This window comes from Vipera berus, assembly GCF_964194415.1.
Source record: "Vipera berus genome assembly, chromosome: 10".
Lineage (NCBI taxonomy): Eukaryota > Metazoa > Chordata > Lepidosauria > Squamata > Viperidae > Vipera > Vipera berus.
This window is the reverse complement of record NC_138213.1, coordinates 20,719,762-20,735,583: the sequence shown is the minus strand read 5'-3', so window position 1 is coordinate 20,735,583 and position 15,822 is coordinate 20,719,762. Positions and strand designations below refer to the sequence as shown.

Sequence of the window (15,822 nt, the reverse complement as noted above, 5' to 3'; positions counted from 1 at the left end):
CTGTTACCTTTCTCATCTTTTCTACTATCTTCTCCACTGCTATCTCGTGATTATCTAATTTGTTGTTTCTATGTACATTTAGAGCTTATGCACGGGAGACAAATTCCTTGTATGTCCAATCACACTTGGCCTATTCTATTCTGTTCTATATTCTATTCCATTCCATTCCCCCATAGTGAAGGCAGTGAAGAAGCTTCTTAGATGAGAAGCGAAACATCTTCAAAGAAAACAAGAAAGCCCAGTTGCCTCCTGAAAAAAGCACCTTTGGGACAACCACGACCTGGATGACTGAGAACCTCCATAGACATTTATTCAGCTATGCGCTTTGGGACGAACACCCTTCGAATGGTGAGGGAGTATGAATGGATTCCCAGAAAACATTTCAGACTACAGGAACCATTTGCGCTTCAGTTTGAATGCAGAGCACAAAAACTCATCGCCAACATCCTGCGCCTGTCTTCCAACAGTGAAGGGCAGAAAAACATCTTGCAGCCAAGAAGGCTCCATACACATTTGCACTACTCAGCTGACTCTGAGGACACAGGTAAACCTCCAAATGGCCTCAACAATTCTCTAAAAGAATGCAAACTACCGGCTGTCTGCAAGGAATATAAATCCTTCCATTCCCCAACATCCAGTCAGAGCTGAAGACGCTTCTTGGATGAGAAGTGAAACGTCTTCAAAGAAAAAGTCCAGTTGCCTCCTGAAAAAAAAAACCCTTTCAATCAATAAGTTGGCATCCAGAGATAAGCTGCTGAAAGAATGCCTGAGGTAGCAGCAACTATGGAAGATCTAGCAAAGACTTGAGATTGGGGAAAATCCATGCCACCCATATGGGTGAGAAGGGAACTACACGCGCACGCACACACACACACCCCTACAGTAACAGTAAAAAACATGAAATCATCGCAACAGTACAATATTTATTAATCAAATTTATATGATGTTGCAGTGATATGACACTTGGTAGCTCACAAGATAGGAACACATACTAATCCCAACATAGGATATCAGGTCTTGAAACCCTGCTGGAAAAGCTGCCTTCTGCTTTCTCTGAAAGGCAGCCTAAATGGGAGGGAGAACGAACCTGTTAAGACCATTCTAGAACACCAAAAAAGCAGCGCTTCCAGGGCCACATCTATGATCTCCTGGAAATGAAAAACAAATAGCTGCTTCCCCTCACAATATCAGAATGGTCAGCCCAGCTGTAGTGGGGAGATGCAGAAACCAGCCCCCAACATGAAGTGCTTGACAGAGTTGCGCATTGGTGCGCATACGCAGAATATATGCTTCTGAGCCTGGACAAGGTTAGGCAGGTAGGACCAGTGGAGGCCAACATTTCTCTTTTGCACAAATTGCGGGGCCTCATGATATCTGATTCAGTTTTCTTGTGTGTCTTCGGTTAGGCAAGGAATTAAATATAATCTATTTAAACAATTGCTGGTCTGGATCTTCTTGCACAAAAACATATTCTTCCAAGGGTGAAGAACAACCGGCTATCCAACAACTTTTCTCACATGTGTATACTACTGCTGTTCCAAATTCTATTGATGTATCTGCCAAAAAAAGAAGAGCTTTTTCAGGGTTATTGCCCTCATCACAAATGCATGTAAAAAGTTTTGTTTTTAAAATTCAACTGATAATTGGAAGATCCACTGGAAACAAGCACTAAACTTTTGGAAAAAATAGAAAAATTTGGAGAAGTGGCAGGGTTGACAATAAACAGAGAAAAGACTAAAGTGTTAACAAAGAATTTAACAGAAAAACTAAAAAATCAACAAAAAACCATCTTCAAATAAAAAAGTCAAGTACTTGGGAATTTATCTAACAGCAAGATGTGTAACAGTAAAAGAAGATAACTATGTAAGAGTGCTAAAACAAAATTGGATTTGGAAAAGTGGAAAAACTTCCAACTTTCAATGTCGGGGAGAACAGCAACAGTGAAAATGAGTATCTTACCAAAAATTTCAGGAAAATATGAGAAAGAAAATGTATATTTAATGGTACATGTAATTAATAGCAGCAAGAATTGCTTTTGTGCAGAATTGGAAAAATGAAGAAACACCTTCTGAAGATGACATAAAGAAATACTGGAATGTGCAGAAATGAATAGACTCACATTGAAGATTAAAGAAAAGGAAGATACAGAGTATTTTCAAATATGGGATCTATTTTACCAATGACTGAAAAAACGGGATAGAGATTAGGATTTTATTCCTCGGCAAGGGGAAAAAAGTCGCAATATGTCATGACACGTCACATGATGTAGCAAGTTTGACACCCCTGCACTGGTCCTTCTTGCCTTCCTAATAATTTGGAAAATTCTGACTAGCTACATTCCACATTCATTCAAATTCTTAGCTATCCTATAAATAACCTACAAAAGAAAACTTAAGAAAGGCTTCAAGCAAAACTGGATTAGAACAAGAATATGTTTGCAAAAGCCTGAAACGTCTCAGAAAGAAGCCCAGATATCAGCATTTAAGAGAATATGACTGCACCTTCTGAATCCCAAGGATTTGGAGGTTAAGTCTCCACTGGACTTATTGCCCGCAAGCTGTTAGTATCTCAATGGCTAGCTAGTTTGGCAGCTCTTGTCCAAGCATGTGGGGGAAAAATAATTTATTGTAAGAGAAATCCATAGGGTGAATGGAACAGCCAAACCCAGACTGACAAGGCATTTGCAAACAGAAGCAGTATATAGGCAGAAATTAGCTGAACAGTCTTCCATTCTGAAGTAGAACCTTCAGTTTTCTACCCAGCCCCTCTTCCATACTTACACCACAGAAAGAAGGAAAACTCCCCCCCCCCCAAAACAAACAAACAACTAATTGCAAGACAAAATCTTAATTCAGCTACCTACCATTTTCTCTGGTCTTTAGCATGTTGACTAGGGCTGGCATAAGTTGGAATTCGAAGATTCTCTTGCTTTTGCAGTTATTACAGGGTGGGACTCTTGTCTGCAAGTCTGCAGATGGGTGGGTAATAAATAAAGGCTGGCCATTCCAGGAGTATCTAAGAGTCAAAAGCTTCAATTTAGGGAAAAAGCTATCCCTAGGCAGCTAAACAAAAAAAATACAGTAAAAAAATAGTTTTGGTAACTTTAGCAACAGCAATAGCACTTAGATTTATATACCACTCCATAGTGTTTTACAGCGCACTCTGAGCGGTTTACAAATGTCAGCATCTTGGCCACAACCATCTGAGTCAGCTCCCTCTGGTCCTGGATGAAGCGGATTATCTAGACCCGTACCAATCGGGTTTCAGGCCCGGGCACAGCACGGAGACGGCATTGGTCGCGCTGGTGAATGATCTCTGGAGGGCTCGGGACAGGGGATATTCCTCTGTTCTAGTCCTATTAGACCTCTCGGCGGCTTTCGATACCATCGACCATGGTATCTTGCTGCGGCGTCTCAGGGGACTGGGAGTGGGAGGCACAGTCTTACAGTGGTTCTCCTCCTATCTCCAGGGACGTTCGCAGTCGGTGTTGGCAGGAGGGCAGAGGTCGACCGCGAGGTCTCTCGTTTGTGGAGTTCCTCAGGGGTCGGTCCTCTCGCCTCTCCTGTTCAACATCTACATGAAACCGCTGGGTGAGATCATTCGTGGTTTTGGAGTTGGGTATCATCAGTACGCGGATGATACCCAACTTTTCCTTTCGACCCCAAACCACCCCAGTGATGCCCTCAACGTGATGTCCCGTTGCCTGGAGGCAGTTCGGGTCTGGATGGGGAGGAACAGACTTCAACTCAACCCCGACAAGACTGAGTGGCTTTGCATATCTTCATCCCGGGTCTATTCGGACATTCCACCTCTTGCTATGGGGGGTGAACTATTACCCCCCGTAGATAGGGCTCGCAACTTGGGAGTCCTCCTAGACTCACGGCTCACCCTGGAAGACCATATAGGAGCCGTGACTAGGGGGGCTTTCGCCCAGGTTCGCCTGGTGCGCCAGTTGCGGCCCTATCTTGGCCGGGATGATTTATGCACGGTCACTCATGCGCTCGTGGCCTCTCGTCTGGACTACTGCAACGCTCTCTACATGGGGCTGCCCTTGAGGACCACCCGGAAGCTCCAACTGGTACAGAATGCAGCCGCGAGAGTTGTGTTGGGAGTCTCCCGATACTCCCACGTTACACCTTTGCTCCGTGAGCTGCATTGGTTGCCAGTTGCCTTCCGGGGGAGATTCAAGGTACTGGTAATGGTGTTCAAAGCCCTTCATGGCATGGGGCCGGAGTACCTTAGGGAACATCTGCTGCCGGCATCAAGCTCCCTGCGCCCTGTGCGTTCCCACAGAGAGGGCCTCCTCAGGGTGCCACCGATCAGAGAATGTCGATTGGTGGCACCCAGGGGGAGATCCTTCTCTGTGGGCGCTCCGGAGCTGTGGAATCAGTTGCCGGTAGAGCTCCGGATGGCGCCCGATCTTCGCTCCTTTCGTCGCGATCTCAAGACGTTTTTGTTTGTACAAGCTGGCCTAGCCTGATGGGGATTGGTGGGGTTTTTATTTTTTTGTATTCTTAATTTTATTTTTGGGGTTTTATAATTGTATTAATTGTTTTAACTTGGGCAATTATTTAATCTCTTTTTAATGTTTGTACTTTGTATTTGACTTTTGCCCTGTGAACCGCCCTGAGTCCTCAGGGAGAAGGGCGGTATATAAATATTATTAAATTAAATTAAATTAAATTACCGACCTCGGAAGAATGGAAGGCTGAGTCAACCTTGAGCTCTGCCAGGATTGAATGCCAGGCTGTGCTCAAGAGTTTGCCTGCAATACTGCATTCTAACCACTGCGCCACCATGACCCTATTTTAGTAACACATGGAATAAAAGTAAAATAAAATATTTTTTAAAAGAAGACATCAGAAGTAAAGATATTCTGTTACAAATGGGGCTGTTTACTTTTTGATTGTTGGTCTGGTATTAACGTCAGTGTTAATCTCTGTGTATTGTAATCTTATGTAGATGACAACTTTTGTCATAATAAAAAAGAATAATTAAAGAAGGCACATAGATATCAGCAATATCTACAAGCCCTATCAAAGAAACGATCAAACAGCTTAAAAGATCACAAACATCCTTGCCAGCAATCAACACCCAGATACTGTGTTGTTGTTAGCTATGAAGTCGTGTCCGACCCATCGCGACCCTATGGACGTTCCTCCAGGCCTTCCTGTCCTCTACCATCTTCTGGAGTCCATTTAAGCTCACGCCTACTGCTTCAAGTGACTCCATCCAGCCACCTCATTCTCTGTCATCCCCTTCTTCTATTGCCCTCAATCTTTCCCAGCATTAGGCTCTTCTCCAATGAGTCCTTCCTTCTCATTAGGTGGCCAAAGTATTTGAGTTTTAGCTTCAGGATCTGGCCATCTAAAGAGCAGTCAGGATTGATCTCCTCTAGGACTGACCGGTTTGATCGCCTTGCAGTCCAAGGGACTCGCAGGAGTCTTCTCCAGCACCACAGTTCAAAGGCCTCAATTCTTTGGTGCTCGGCCTTTTTTATGGTCCAACTTTCACTGCCATACATTGCAACTGGGAAGACCATAGCCTTGACTATACGCACTTTTGTTGACAGGCTGATGTCTCTGCTTTTTAGTATGCTGTCTAGATTTGCCATGGCTTTCCTCCCAAGGAGCAAGCGTCTTTTAATTTCTTGGCTACAGTCCCCATCTGCAGTGATCTTGGAGCCCAGGAAAATAAAATCTGTCACTACCTCCATTTCTTCCCCATCTATTTGCCAGGAATTGAGAGGGCCGGATGCCATGATCTTGGTTTTCTTAATATTTAGTTTCAACCCAACTTTTGCACTCTCCTTCTTCATTCGCAACAAGAGACTCTTCAGTTCCTCTTCACTTTCTGCCATTAGAGTGGTATCATCTGCATATCTTAGGTTGTTATTTCTTCCGGCAATCTCAATTCCAACTTTTGACTCCTCTAGCCCTGCCTTTCTCATGATGTGCTTGCATATAATTTAAATAGGCAGGGCGACAGTATACAGCCTTGCCGGACTCCTTTCCCAATTTTGAACCAATCAGTGGTTCCATGTCCAGTTCTCACTGTTGCTTCTTGGCCCACATATAGGTTTCTCAAGAGACAAATAAGATGGTCTGGTACACCCATCTCTTTAAGAACTTGCCACAGTTTGTTATGATCCACACAATCAAAGGCTTTAGCATAGTCAATGAAGCAGAAGTAGATGTTTTTCTGGAACTCCCTAGCTTTCTCCATGATCCAGCGTATGTTGGCAATTTGATCTCTAGTTCCTCTGCCTCTTCGAAATCCTGCCTGTACTTCTGGTAGTTCTCGATCCACATACTGCTGAAGTCTAGCTTGTAGGATTTTAAGCATGACTTTGCTAGCATGAGAAATGAGTGCAATGGTGCGATAGTTTGAACATTCTTTGGCACTGCCTTTCTTTGGAATTGGAATGTAAACTGATCTTTTCCAATCCTGTGGCCACTGTTGAGTTTTCCAAATTTGCTGGCAAATTGAGTGTAGCACTTTTACTGCATTGTCTTTTAAGATTTTGAATAGCTCAGCTGGAATACTGTCACCTCCACTAGCTTTGTTGTTGCTCAGCTTTTCTAAGGCCCACTTCACATTCTAGGATGTCTGGCTCGAGGTCAGTGACCACCTCATTGTGATTATCAGGGACGTTAAGCTCATTCTTGTATAGTTCTTCTGTGTAATTTTGCCACCTCTTCTTAATCTCTTCTGCCTCTGTTAGGTCCCTGCCATTTTGGTCCTTTATCATGCCCATTTTTGCATTAAACGTTCCCTTAATCTCTTCAATTTTCTTGAAAAGATCTCTGGTCCTCCCTATTCTATTGTTTTCTTCTAGTTCTTTGCACTGTTCATTTAAGAAGGCATTCTTATCTCTTCTAGCTATTCTCTACATACAGATACTGTATGTAGAGATTAATACCAAGATTAATACTAAACCGACAACTGAGTAGTAAATACCCCAATCAACGAACTACCCACTTAGACAAACAAATAATAAACAACAGCCTAACCAAGGAATCACCAAGAACACTTCCACCAATGACAGGTCAAGTTACCTGTGTATAAACAGAGAGCAAATCCCACTCTGTCTAGCATCAATGATGTTTGAGCTACTTAGGTAATGAAATTTCTGCAAGAAAACCACTAAGCTCAGAGAGCATCAAGGACCTCACAGTTCAATCCTTTTCTAATAGAGGAAATTATTCAGTTTAGTTTAAATATATCATTAAACCTTGAAAGAAAGAAACAATGTTTAGTCTTTTCATTATGTCGATGGAGACATTTCATAAACATTTCATGTCGACTGGCGGCCCCCAGGGGGAGAGCATTCTCTGTGGGCACGCCTGCCCTCTGGAACCAGCTTCCTGTTGAGACTTGGTTATTTGAACTTGCCGGCCTGGACTGAGGGATTGGGGTTTTAGATTTTAAATTCCAAATTTTAAATTTTAGAACGTGTTTTATTGCTTGGGCTATTTCGTTTAATTTATTTTAATTTTTGTATATTATGTGCTGTATATTGTTTTAATTGCCCTGTATACCGCCCCGAGTCCTTCGGGAGAGGGGCGGTATATAAATCTAATAAAATAAATAAATAAATAAATAAACAAACAAACAAACAAACAGTATGTAAATATAGAAATTAGAAGGGGTTTTGTACTATAGTATCTTATCGTCAGTCCTAGAGATCAACCCTGACTGCTCTTTAGAAGGCCAGATCCTAAAGTTGAAACTCAAATACTTTGGCCACCTAATGAGAAGGAAGGACTCACTGGAGAAGAGCCTCATGCTGGGAAAGGTTGAGGGCAAGAGAAGAAGGGGACGACAGAGAATGAGGTGGCTGGATGGAGTCACTTGAAGCAGTAGGCGTGAGCTTAAATGGACTCCAGATGATGTTAGAGGACAGGAAGGCCTGGAGGAACATTGTCCATGGGGTCGTGAGGGGTCAGACATGACTTCGCAACAACATCTTATTGTGACATTTGAGTACAGTATATTTGATTAAAATATACAAACTTTTGTGAACTGTAACTCATTTAATCAGAAGCATGGAGACGACACTATGCCTCTTAATCAAATGTATTATTTGAGAACAAAAATACGACTGGACTCCTGATTTTGGGCTATTGTAGACTGATACCTCTACATGGGGCCGCCCTTGAAAAGCATCTGTAAACTCCAATTGGTTCAAAATGCAGCAGCCCACATGGTTTAGTATAGACCCAGGTGGGCACATGTGTCACCTCTGCTGCGGGAGCTGCATTGGCTGCTAATTTGCTTCCGAGTACAATTGGTTGTCATCTTTAAAGCCCTAAATGGCTTGAGACCAGGTCACATCCACCCGACCCACCACAGTGGGGAGGCAGGGAACGTTGTGGGTCCCCTCTCCTAAGGAGGTACATCTGGCAGGATCCAGAAGGGCCTTCTCCAGGGTGGTTCCCTCCCTTTGGAACACCATCCCCATAGAGATTGGACTCCCCCCCCTTTGGCACTCTTTTGCAAAGACCCTGAAGATCTGGGTCTGGAGAACCCAGAGTGGGATCGAGCCCATGTAACTTGTTGATTGCTTGTTGTTGCCAGGGGGCTGGGTTATTGTGTCACTCTGTGTTGGGTTTTTATTGTTTTGTGAGCTATCCAGAATCACTGAAAGTGAGTGGGCAGCTATATAGATTCTCAAAACATAGCAAACAAACAGGGTTCTCTCGCATTTCCAAAGCCGTCGCTGTATACAGAATGGTGAGATCCAACTGCAGAAATTATTAAATGTGTTTGAAAGGGGAAAGGCATTAATGATTTCTGTTGCTACTGCATAATGAGTCAGGACTTCTGGACTTCCTCCAATTCCACAACATCCGTTCCTATCGTTTTAGATACTTGGTTTAATAATATTCTACAGTTATTGCACTTCATGGCATGTTATATAGTGGGTTATAAAACAATAACACCTAACGTGCTACTGTGCTACAGCACAGCTCTATGAACCAAAGGAGATTGAAGAACATTTTATTCTACAGAAATTGCCAATCTTTTTGCATATACATGATTTGGAATCCCTGATCTTGATTTGTTGTTACGAGGGCTTTCATCTACACATACAGAAAAGATTTTGCTTCAGACTGATACGTCCACCTTTTAGTTTTGTTCATCTGCGTTGACGGCTGGAATTTTTACTTAAGGGGAACATCCACATGGCGTCTCCCAAAACCTGCTCTGAAAGCATGGCACTGAAATTCAATGCAACCTGCCAATTTGCAGCAACTGCTTTTCTTGTTTAATGTTTACAGCAGGTATACAAAATACTTGCCAGCTGAATGCCACTATTTGCCTCAGATCCTCCCCTTCCATTGGTAAAAGAAACCGGCATAGCCCACTTCCCTTATCGTCCAGGAACATCACTACATTATCAGCGGCCCCACTGCTTGGAGGAAAAATGTTTTGCTTTTAAATGTCTAAAAGCCTGCTTCCCATGATTTAGGATACCCTCCTTCACGTAGGAGAGTCATGGCTGAAGCATGGCTGCAGTGCAACCCCTGCTCACAGCCAGACAGGAAGCAACAGAGGGAGGGAATGACTGGAATGTAAGAGAGGTATTAGGAGTGGGGGGAAAAGGAATGCAAGAGAGCCGACTTGAAGCTTGTAGCTATGCCACCGCCTCAAGGTCAAGCAGCTGGGAAAGTCCAGTCCGTTACCCAAACAAAATGAACACAGTGGACTGGAGGAAATAAAGTGACCGTGGGATGGCTGGGGGATGTTTAATTATGCTATTTCTGTGGGAACCGTTAGAATTAGCTTTGCTACTTCCATATCCATGCCAGCTCAGCAAATTACTCTCTTGGAAAATGAAACTGGCCCAGGAGTCTTTCTTTGCTGAATACCCTGCGTGGGAGGGTTGGCAGTAGGGCTCAAATATATTCTAAATTCTTCTGTTTTTTAATAAGTAGAAGCTAAACAAATGGGCCTAACCTACCTTAAGATCTGTTCCTGGCAGGAGGAAATTCTTTTCATGAATTTGTAGAATATCTGGTTTTTCTTTTCAGCTTCATTCTTCTCATACTTCTCTCCAGAACCATCAGTGGTGTAACTAAGCATAGAGAAGCACTGATGTTACTCCAATCACATTACTGCATTAGTAACAAATTCAGAAGTGTTTTCTACTGAACAGAAAAAGTGAGAACTATGGATTGGGATATCCACAGGATGTGGTTAAAAACCATGACAGCAGGATTGAAGCTCTGCCTGGAGGAAGATTTATCTATACTTTTATGCTGTTGACTTTATGACCGATCCTGATAAGTTTTTTACATTTGTATTTTGTTATCTGAACGGTCTGTACTTTTGTGAACCGCTTTGATGCCTAGAATAGAAAACTATAAATATTCAAATAGCAAGTCTCTTGCATATACTCTGTTCTATGCTGTATCTTCTCCAGATCTGCAGACCTGGCCGTTGCTCGGTACAAATTTTCTGGCCACTGTAGGACCTTTGCAATCCAGGGAAAACTTTCAGATTAACCTTGACTCAAGCCTCACCCTGCTGACATCAAACGTTCCAAATCCACATCCTCCCTCTGCTGATACTCCTTGAAAAGCCTCTGAGCATGATCCAGATCATCCCAACACAGGTAGTCTTCTTCATCCACTACACTGATGTAGTAGGGCTGGAACTCGGGGACACAGCTGGAGGGCTTGATTTGCTCTTCCTGAGCCAGATTATTCTTCCCCAAGCTCATCCTCTGGAATAGAGCTGCACAGTCTGTTTCTCTGGGGAAAGTGTGGAAAGTCCCGGATAGCTCAGAAGGAGCCTCTCCACAGTTCTCTCCCCAGTCATCTGCTCCACTGCACCAGTCTGTGGCTGCTTGTGTCCATTCTTGCTCCTATTCAACCAAGGGATGCAGATGTAACTTATGCAGAGCCAGATCCAAGCAGTTCTAAAGCAGTTGCTTTAATCCAGAGGGGTGGTCAAGATTTTTTTTTAATATTCTTTTTTAATTCCTGTGAGCCATATTTGAGAAGGGCAGCTACATGAACTTAACAAATAAATCTGGCTGGGCCCTTCTGCTTGCAAAACAAAGCTATACCTTTGATCTCTTTATGCTTCTTTTAGGAGACACAATGCAGATTTTGCACAGCTGAAAACACCTTTGAAATGAACACATGGCTATAGAAAAAAACAATTTTAAATGATAAAGGAGAATATTTGTAGCTTGGGGTTGAAATAAGGGGTACTTGGTGCTCTCTGAAGTTGCAGATGTTTCATTACCCAAACTAGGTAACATCATCAATGCTAGTAAGGAAAGACATTTGCTCTCAATTTATATACTAGCAGCTTGTCCCATCAGTGTTGGTGGAAATGCTCTTGGAGTCTCTTTGGTTGGACTGTTTATTTGTTAGCTGGTTTGGCAGTTCTTTGACTGGATAGTGTTTACTTCTTGACAGTTGGTCTGATGTTAATCTTTGCATTAATCATGGCTCATCTGATTGTTGATTGCTGATAGGAAGGTGTTTTGGTCTTCTTGTTCCCTTTTTGACTTGTTAATTATCTCTTTTGCATAGTATGTTGTTTATGTCTATGTGTCTATTGATGGCCAATTTGTTAAGAGTGCCAGGCTTCCTGGAATTCTCTAGCATTTTTGGACTTGGCTTGGTCTAAGCTGGTCACAGTTGTCCAGGCGAAACTGGTTAGTCTGCCCATATATTGTGAAATTAAAGAGTTTTCATCAAGTCATCTGACTTTCCATTGGTGTTCATGGACTGGTGTTCTGACCATTGGTGTTCTGACAAATTGGCCATCAATAGACATAACATAAACATCTACATACAAGAGACAATCAACAAGCCAAAAAGGAAACAAAAAGGCCAAAACGCCTTCCTCATCAGCAATCAGCACCCAGATGAGCCATGATTAATGCCAAGATTAACATCAGACCAACTATCAAGAAGTAAACAATACTCCAATCAAGAAACTGTCAAACAAGTTAACAGGAAACACCCCAACCAATGAAACTCCAAGACCACTTCCATCAATGCTGACAAGGCAAACCACTAGAATATAAAGAGTAAGCACAATCCCTACTAGCACTGAGGATGTTACCTACTTTGGGTAATGAAACATCTTCAAGAAAACCACCAAGCTGAGAAAGTGCCAAAGACCCCTCAAATTTCACTGTATTCTGGAGAGAGACTCTGATAGATTGTCTGGGCCAATTTCAGCTAAATTTCTAAGACAGCCTTTGTTACACTTATTAATGACCTGTGGTGGAGCTGGGATGGCAAGAGTTTGGATGAAAAGGAACCATCAATTCCTTTTTCTTTTTTTGTTAAACTTTCTCCGAATTGTTTCCGCAAACAAAGGACATTCTCCAAGAATGAAATATGCCAGTCCCAACTGTAGCAGGCACCATATTAAGAAACAAACTTGAACAAAAAGAATAAATTAGGCATATATTTAACTATCTGAACCATTTTTTTACCCATTATAACCTAACCAATACATAGCAGAATGTTTCTGCTTCACAGAGAATGTTTGTCTGCCCTTGCATCCAGACTGGGAAGTTGATATAAAAAGGCATGTTAGTCTTCCCATTAATATTCCAATTAACTATACCAAGCTATATACAGTAGCTATATTGAGACAAGGTGCACAAATATAATATATTCTGATGAAGACTACATATATTATCTTGTAGCATGTTGCAAGCTACCCTTGTTTTAACAGACTAATATATATATATAAAACACTCTCTCTCCCTATGTTTCACTGACACTTAGGGACTAGTTCAATAGCCATTAAATGCCCCAATTCTAATGTGAATTTCTTAACTGATAGTCCAGCAAAGGCTTGTACTTCTACACTGGAAGTTCCCCGTTAGAGAGCTGACCTGGCCCACAGGCAACTAGTTATGGAATATACTCTCGATGGCCCATGATACCTGCTTCCCTGCGCAGTCTTGTATTTCTTTTCCTGGATCTTGTAAATACTGGGATCGTAACACCTTCCAGCTTTAAAAACATGGTAGAAACAATAGCAAAACAGAAATAAATTAATTAATGTTAACAAAATTGCTTCACAGTAACTTTACTAGATTTGACTAATTACTGCAAAAAAGTTAACCTGCATAAATCAAGAAATTTCTGACTTGGATTCCTTTTTTGCCTTGTTCTCACTGGGTGAACTAATGCAGGATGCCACCCGATTTTAAACAGGTCACTAGTCTATTTTGCTTTGCACAATATTCATGCTTTAATACCACAAATTACCTCAACAAACTAAAAAATAAACCATCACAATCACAATGGCTGGGTTCACATAGCATACTAAGCCCTACAGGCAGTCCTTGCTTAATGATGGTAATTTCCATCATAAACCAAATCATGTAACTTCATCGCTTAGAAATTGCAATTCCCACAGTCCCAGTTGCCATTGTTAAATGAGGATCAGGGATTATTAACCAAGGACATCATGTGGACATGACCTGTAACTTCCCACAAACAAAATCAGTGGGGAAGCTGGCAGGAAATCTGTCCCAGTTGGCTCACAAGGCCAGTCAGCAGGTGAGCGCTACAGAATGTGGGTAGGCAGGGGTGTTGCGCAAGCTTGACCAGGCAAATGTATGATAGGGAGTGAAGGCAGGGGGGTGTTGTGTAGCAGGCTCATCCGGAGAAAAGCAACGGGAGTGGCTTATGGGAGTGATTTGTGACCTCTGCCGATTTCCCCATTGACTTTGCTTGTGGGAAGCCAGTAGGGAAAGTTACAAATGGTGATCATATGAATGGGATGCTGCAATCCTCTCAATAGTGTCACAACTTCAGTTGCTGAACTTTTTAAATAATGTTATTGATTTGCTGGGGTTGCTGAACCAGGTAGCAGGAGCTCTGGAATATTCTTTACCACTTGAGGTCTTTTGCCTACAAGGAAGGTGCTCATCCATAACTCTCTTGCAAACCCTTACAAGAGGAAGGGTCTACTTCTTGAGATTGCAGAACATTTAAAGAACTTTACAGAGCAAAGTATTAGATAGCATTAACTTCTTAGTTACGTACACAAGTCTCACTTAAACACAAGACAGTTTGCCCCTCAAAAGCCGAGATAAAACCCAAGCCACCTTTCAGAATTCCCCCAGCAGCTTTTTGTGGCACAAGCAAATACGTTAATGACCCGGTGGTACGGCGAGCCTTCAAGGGAACAATAGACTTGCACCAGGTGCAGCAAGCCAGCCCTGCATCTCCCACAGGCCGGATGGACCACAGGCGCGGGGAGCCTCCAATCCTGGGAGAAAAGGGGAAGAAGCTGAAGTTGTTTAACCTTCCACAAAGGATCCTTCTTTCTTTCCTGCAAGGGGCCACGCAGCGCCCCAGCCACCCCTCCCCCAACCGCCCAGCACCACAAAGCGGGCGAGGTCCATTTCGGCAGAGGGCTTCAGCCTCGGGGCGAGCGCCTGGCCTCCCGGCCAGCCCGGGGCTTCCTGTCAGCCGCGCTCCGAGAAAGAGCCGGGACCGGCACGCCGTCCTGCGCCGCCGCCGCCAGCACCGCGGGGCAGGAGCGCGGCTGAACTGCGGCGCCCCCAGCGGGAAGGCGGCGGCGCGAGGGGCGCAGCGGGGACGGGCTGGCGGCCCTCCGGAGATCTTGCCGAGGGTTCAGGCGGGCACCCAGGCCCGCCCGCCCGAGCGAGCGAGCCCATCACCGCCCGGGCGCCCTCAGACTCTCCCAGCCAGGCCGCAGGCAGGAGGCGGCGGCGGCGGCGCTCAGCGGGTCCTCGACCCACCGGAGATCCGCCCAGCTTGCTGGCCGTGCCCTGCCACGGGAGGGCCTCGCCCGGCGGGACGGCGGCGTCGCGCAGCCCCAACAGCACCCGGGACGGCGCGGTCGCCATGGCGCCTCGGGCCACCCACGTGGCGGAAGCAGCGGCAGGGCGACCGGAAGCGTGGCCACCGCCCCCTGGAGACGGCAGGCGAGGGCGGCCAAACGTGGACGCGCGAAGCTGCTTCTTTCCAGCCGGAGGCCGGGCTGTCGCCGCGCGGGTGGCTCCTGGAGGCCGGACGCGCCCCGCCGCTTGTGCTCGGGAGGCGGAAGGGAAGCCCCGGCCGAGACGGGGAATTGGGCGAGGCAGGAAAGCGCCGGGGCCGAGCTCGGCCGGAGGGGACTGGCTTTTTCCGCGAGGTGCGGGCTGCTGCCGGCTGGGAAGGGGCGTCGCGGGCAGCGGTCGCGGGCCTTTCCCCTTCCTGACCAGCTGCGGCTACGGAAATTCCGCCTCCGTGGTTGACAGAGAAGCGGGAGAGCGGAACGCCAATCGCGGGGCTCCTCCTTGGGCAGCCCGGCCTCCTTCCAAGCAGGCCTTGGAGGCAAAGCCAGGGTTAACCAAAGTAAAAAAATAAAAAAGTCTGCACGGTTTTCTAATTTCAGGTAAGCTTGAGACGCAGATTTAAATCCTTTCCCGTTTTGAGATTAAAATCCCTTCTAAGCAATTGAACAAGATCTGCTTCCCTACAATCGAAGGATGTCATCCAATCTTTGATTTTGCAGTCCACAGTTGTCTTTTAAATGTAAATGTGCAAAAACTGTATCCATGGGATGAGAGCAAACATTCTCAGCTTTCCATGGCTGAGTCACAGGTTTTCAAAACCAGAAATTGGAAATCTTGATTTTCTTGCACATCAAGTGCGTTTATCCTTTTTTGGGCTTCATTGGGGGTTTAGATGATCCTAATACGGTAAACCTATTCTCTGTATTTTGATACCAAATGCTAATGGAAGAACATGGACCATTAAGATGTAATATAAGAAAAACATCAAAATTTTAAAATTTAGGCCAGTTACATTTAATACT

General features: G+C 44.4%; 1 protein-coding gene across 4 annotated transcripts; it reads right to left on the bottom strand.

Annotated features, from left to right (window-relative positions):
- Positions 1–903: 903 nt before the first annotated feature.
- PDCD2L (programmed cell death 2 like) lies at positions 904–14,966 on the bottom strand. 4 transcript variants are annotated; one of them, XR_014027536.1, is made up of 8 exons: positions 14,762–14,966; positions 14,102–14,265; positions 12,929–12,998; positions 10,530–10,873; positions 9,968–10,081; positions 4,692–4,803; positions 2,864–3,015; positions 904–1,556 (listed from the first exon to the last, which is right to left on the bottom strand). XR_014027536.1 is itself a non-coding variant. In XM_081336207.1 (7 exons), the coding sequence occupies exons 1-7, from the start codon at positions 14,867–14,869 to the stop codon at positions 1,426–1,428; spliced, it is 1,101 nt and encodes a 366-aa protein (XP_081192333.1). In that variant the 5' UTR covers positions 14,870–14,966; the 3' UTR covers positions 904–1,425. The 4 variants fall into 4 exon arrangements, 2 of the variants coding, with proteins under 2 accessions (XP_081192333.1, XP_081192334.1); XR_014027537.1 differs by having other exon boundaries at positions 1,441–1,574; XM_081336207.1 differs by lacking the exon at positions 4,692–4,803 and having other exon boundaries at positions 904–1,574.
- Between the last annotated feature and the right edge of the window lie 856 nt (positions 14,967–15,822).

Coding starts and splice junctions, on each gene's coding strand:
- PDCD2L (XM_081336207.1), bottom strand. CDS start 14,869: ATGGCGACCGCGCCGTCCCGGGTGCTGTTGGGGCTGCGCGACGCCGCC. Junction 12,999..14,101: donor TGCTGGGGGAATTCTGAAAG/GTGGCTTGGGTT, acceptor ATGTTTTTAAAG/CTGGAAGGTGTTACGATCCC. Junction 1,575..2,863: donor GCTAAAGACCAGAGAAAATG/GTAGGTAGCTGA, acceptor ACCCTGAAAAAG/CTCTTCTTTTTTTGGCAGAT.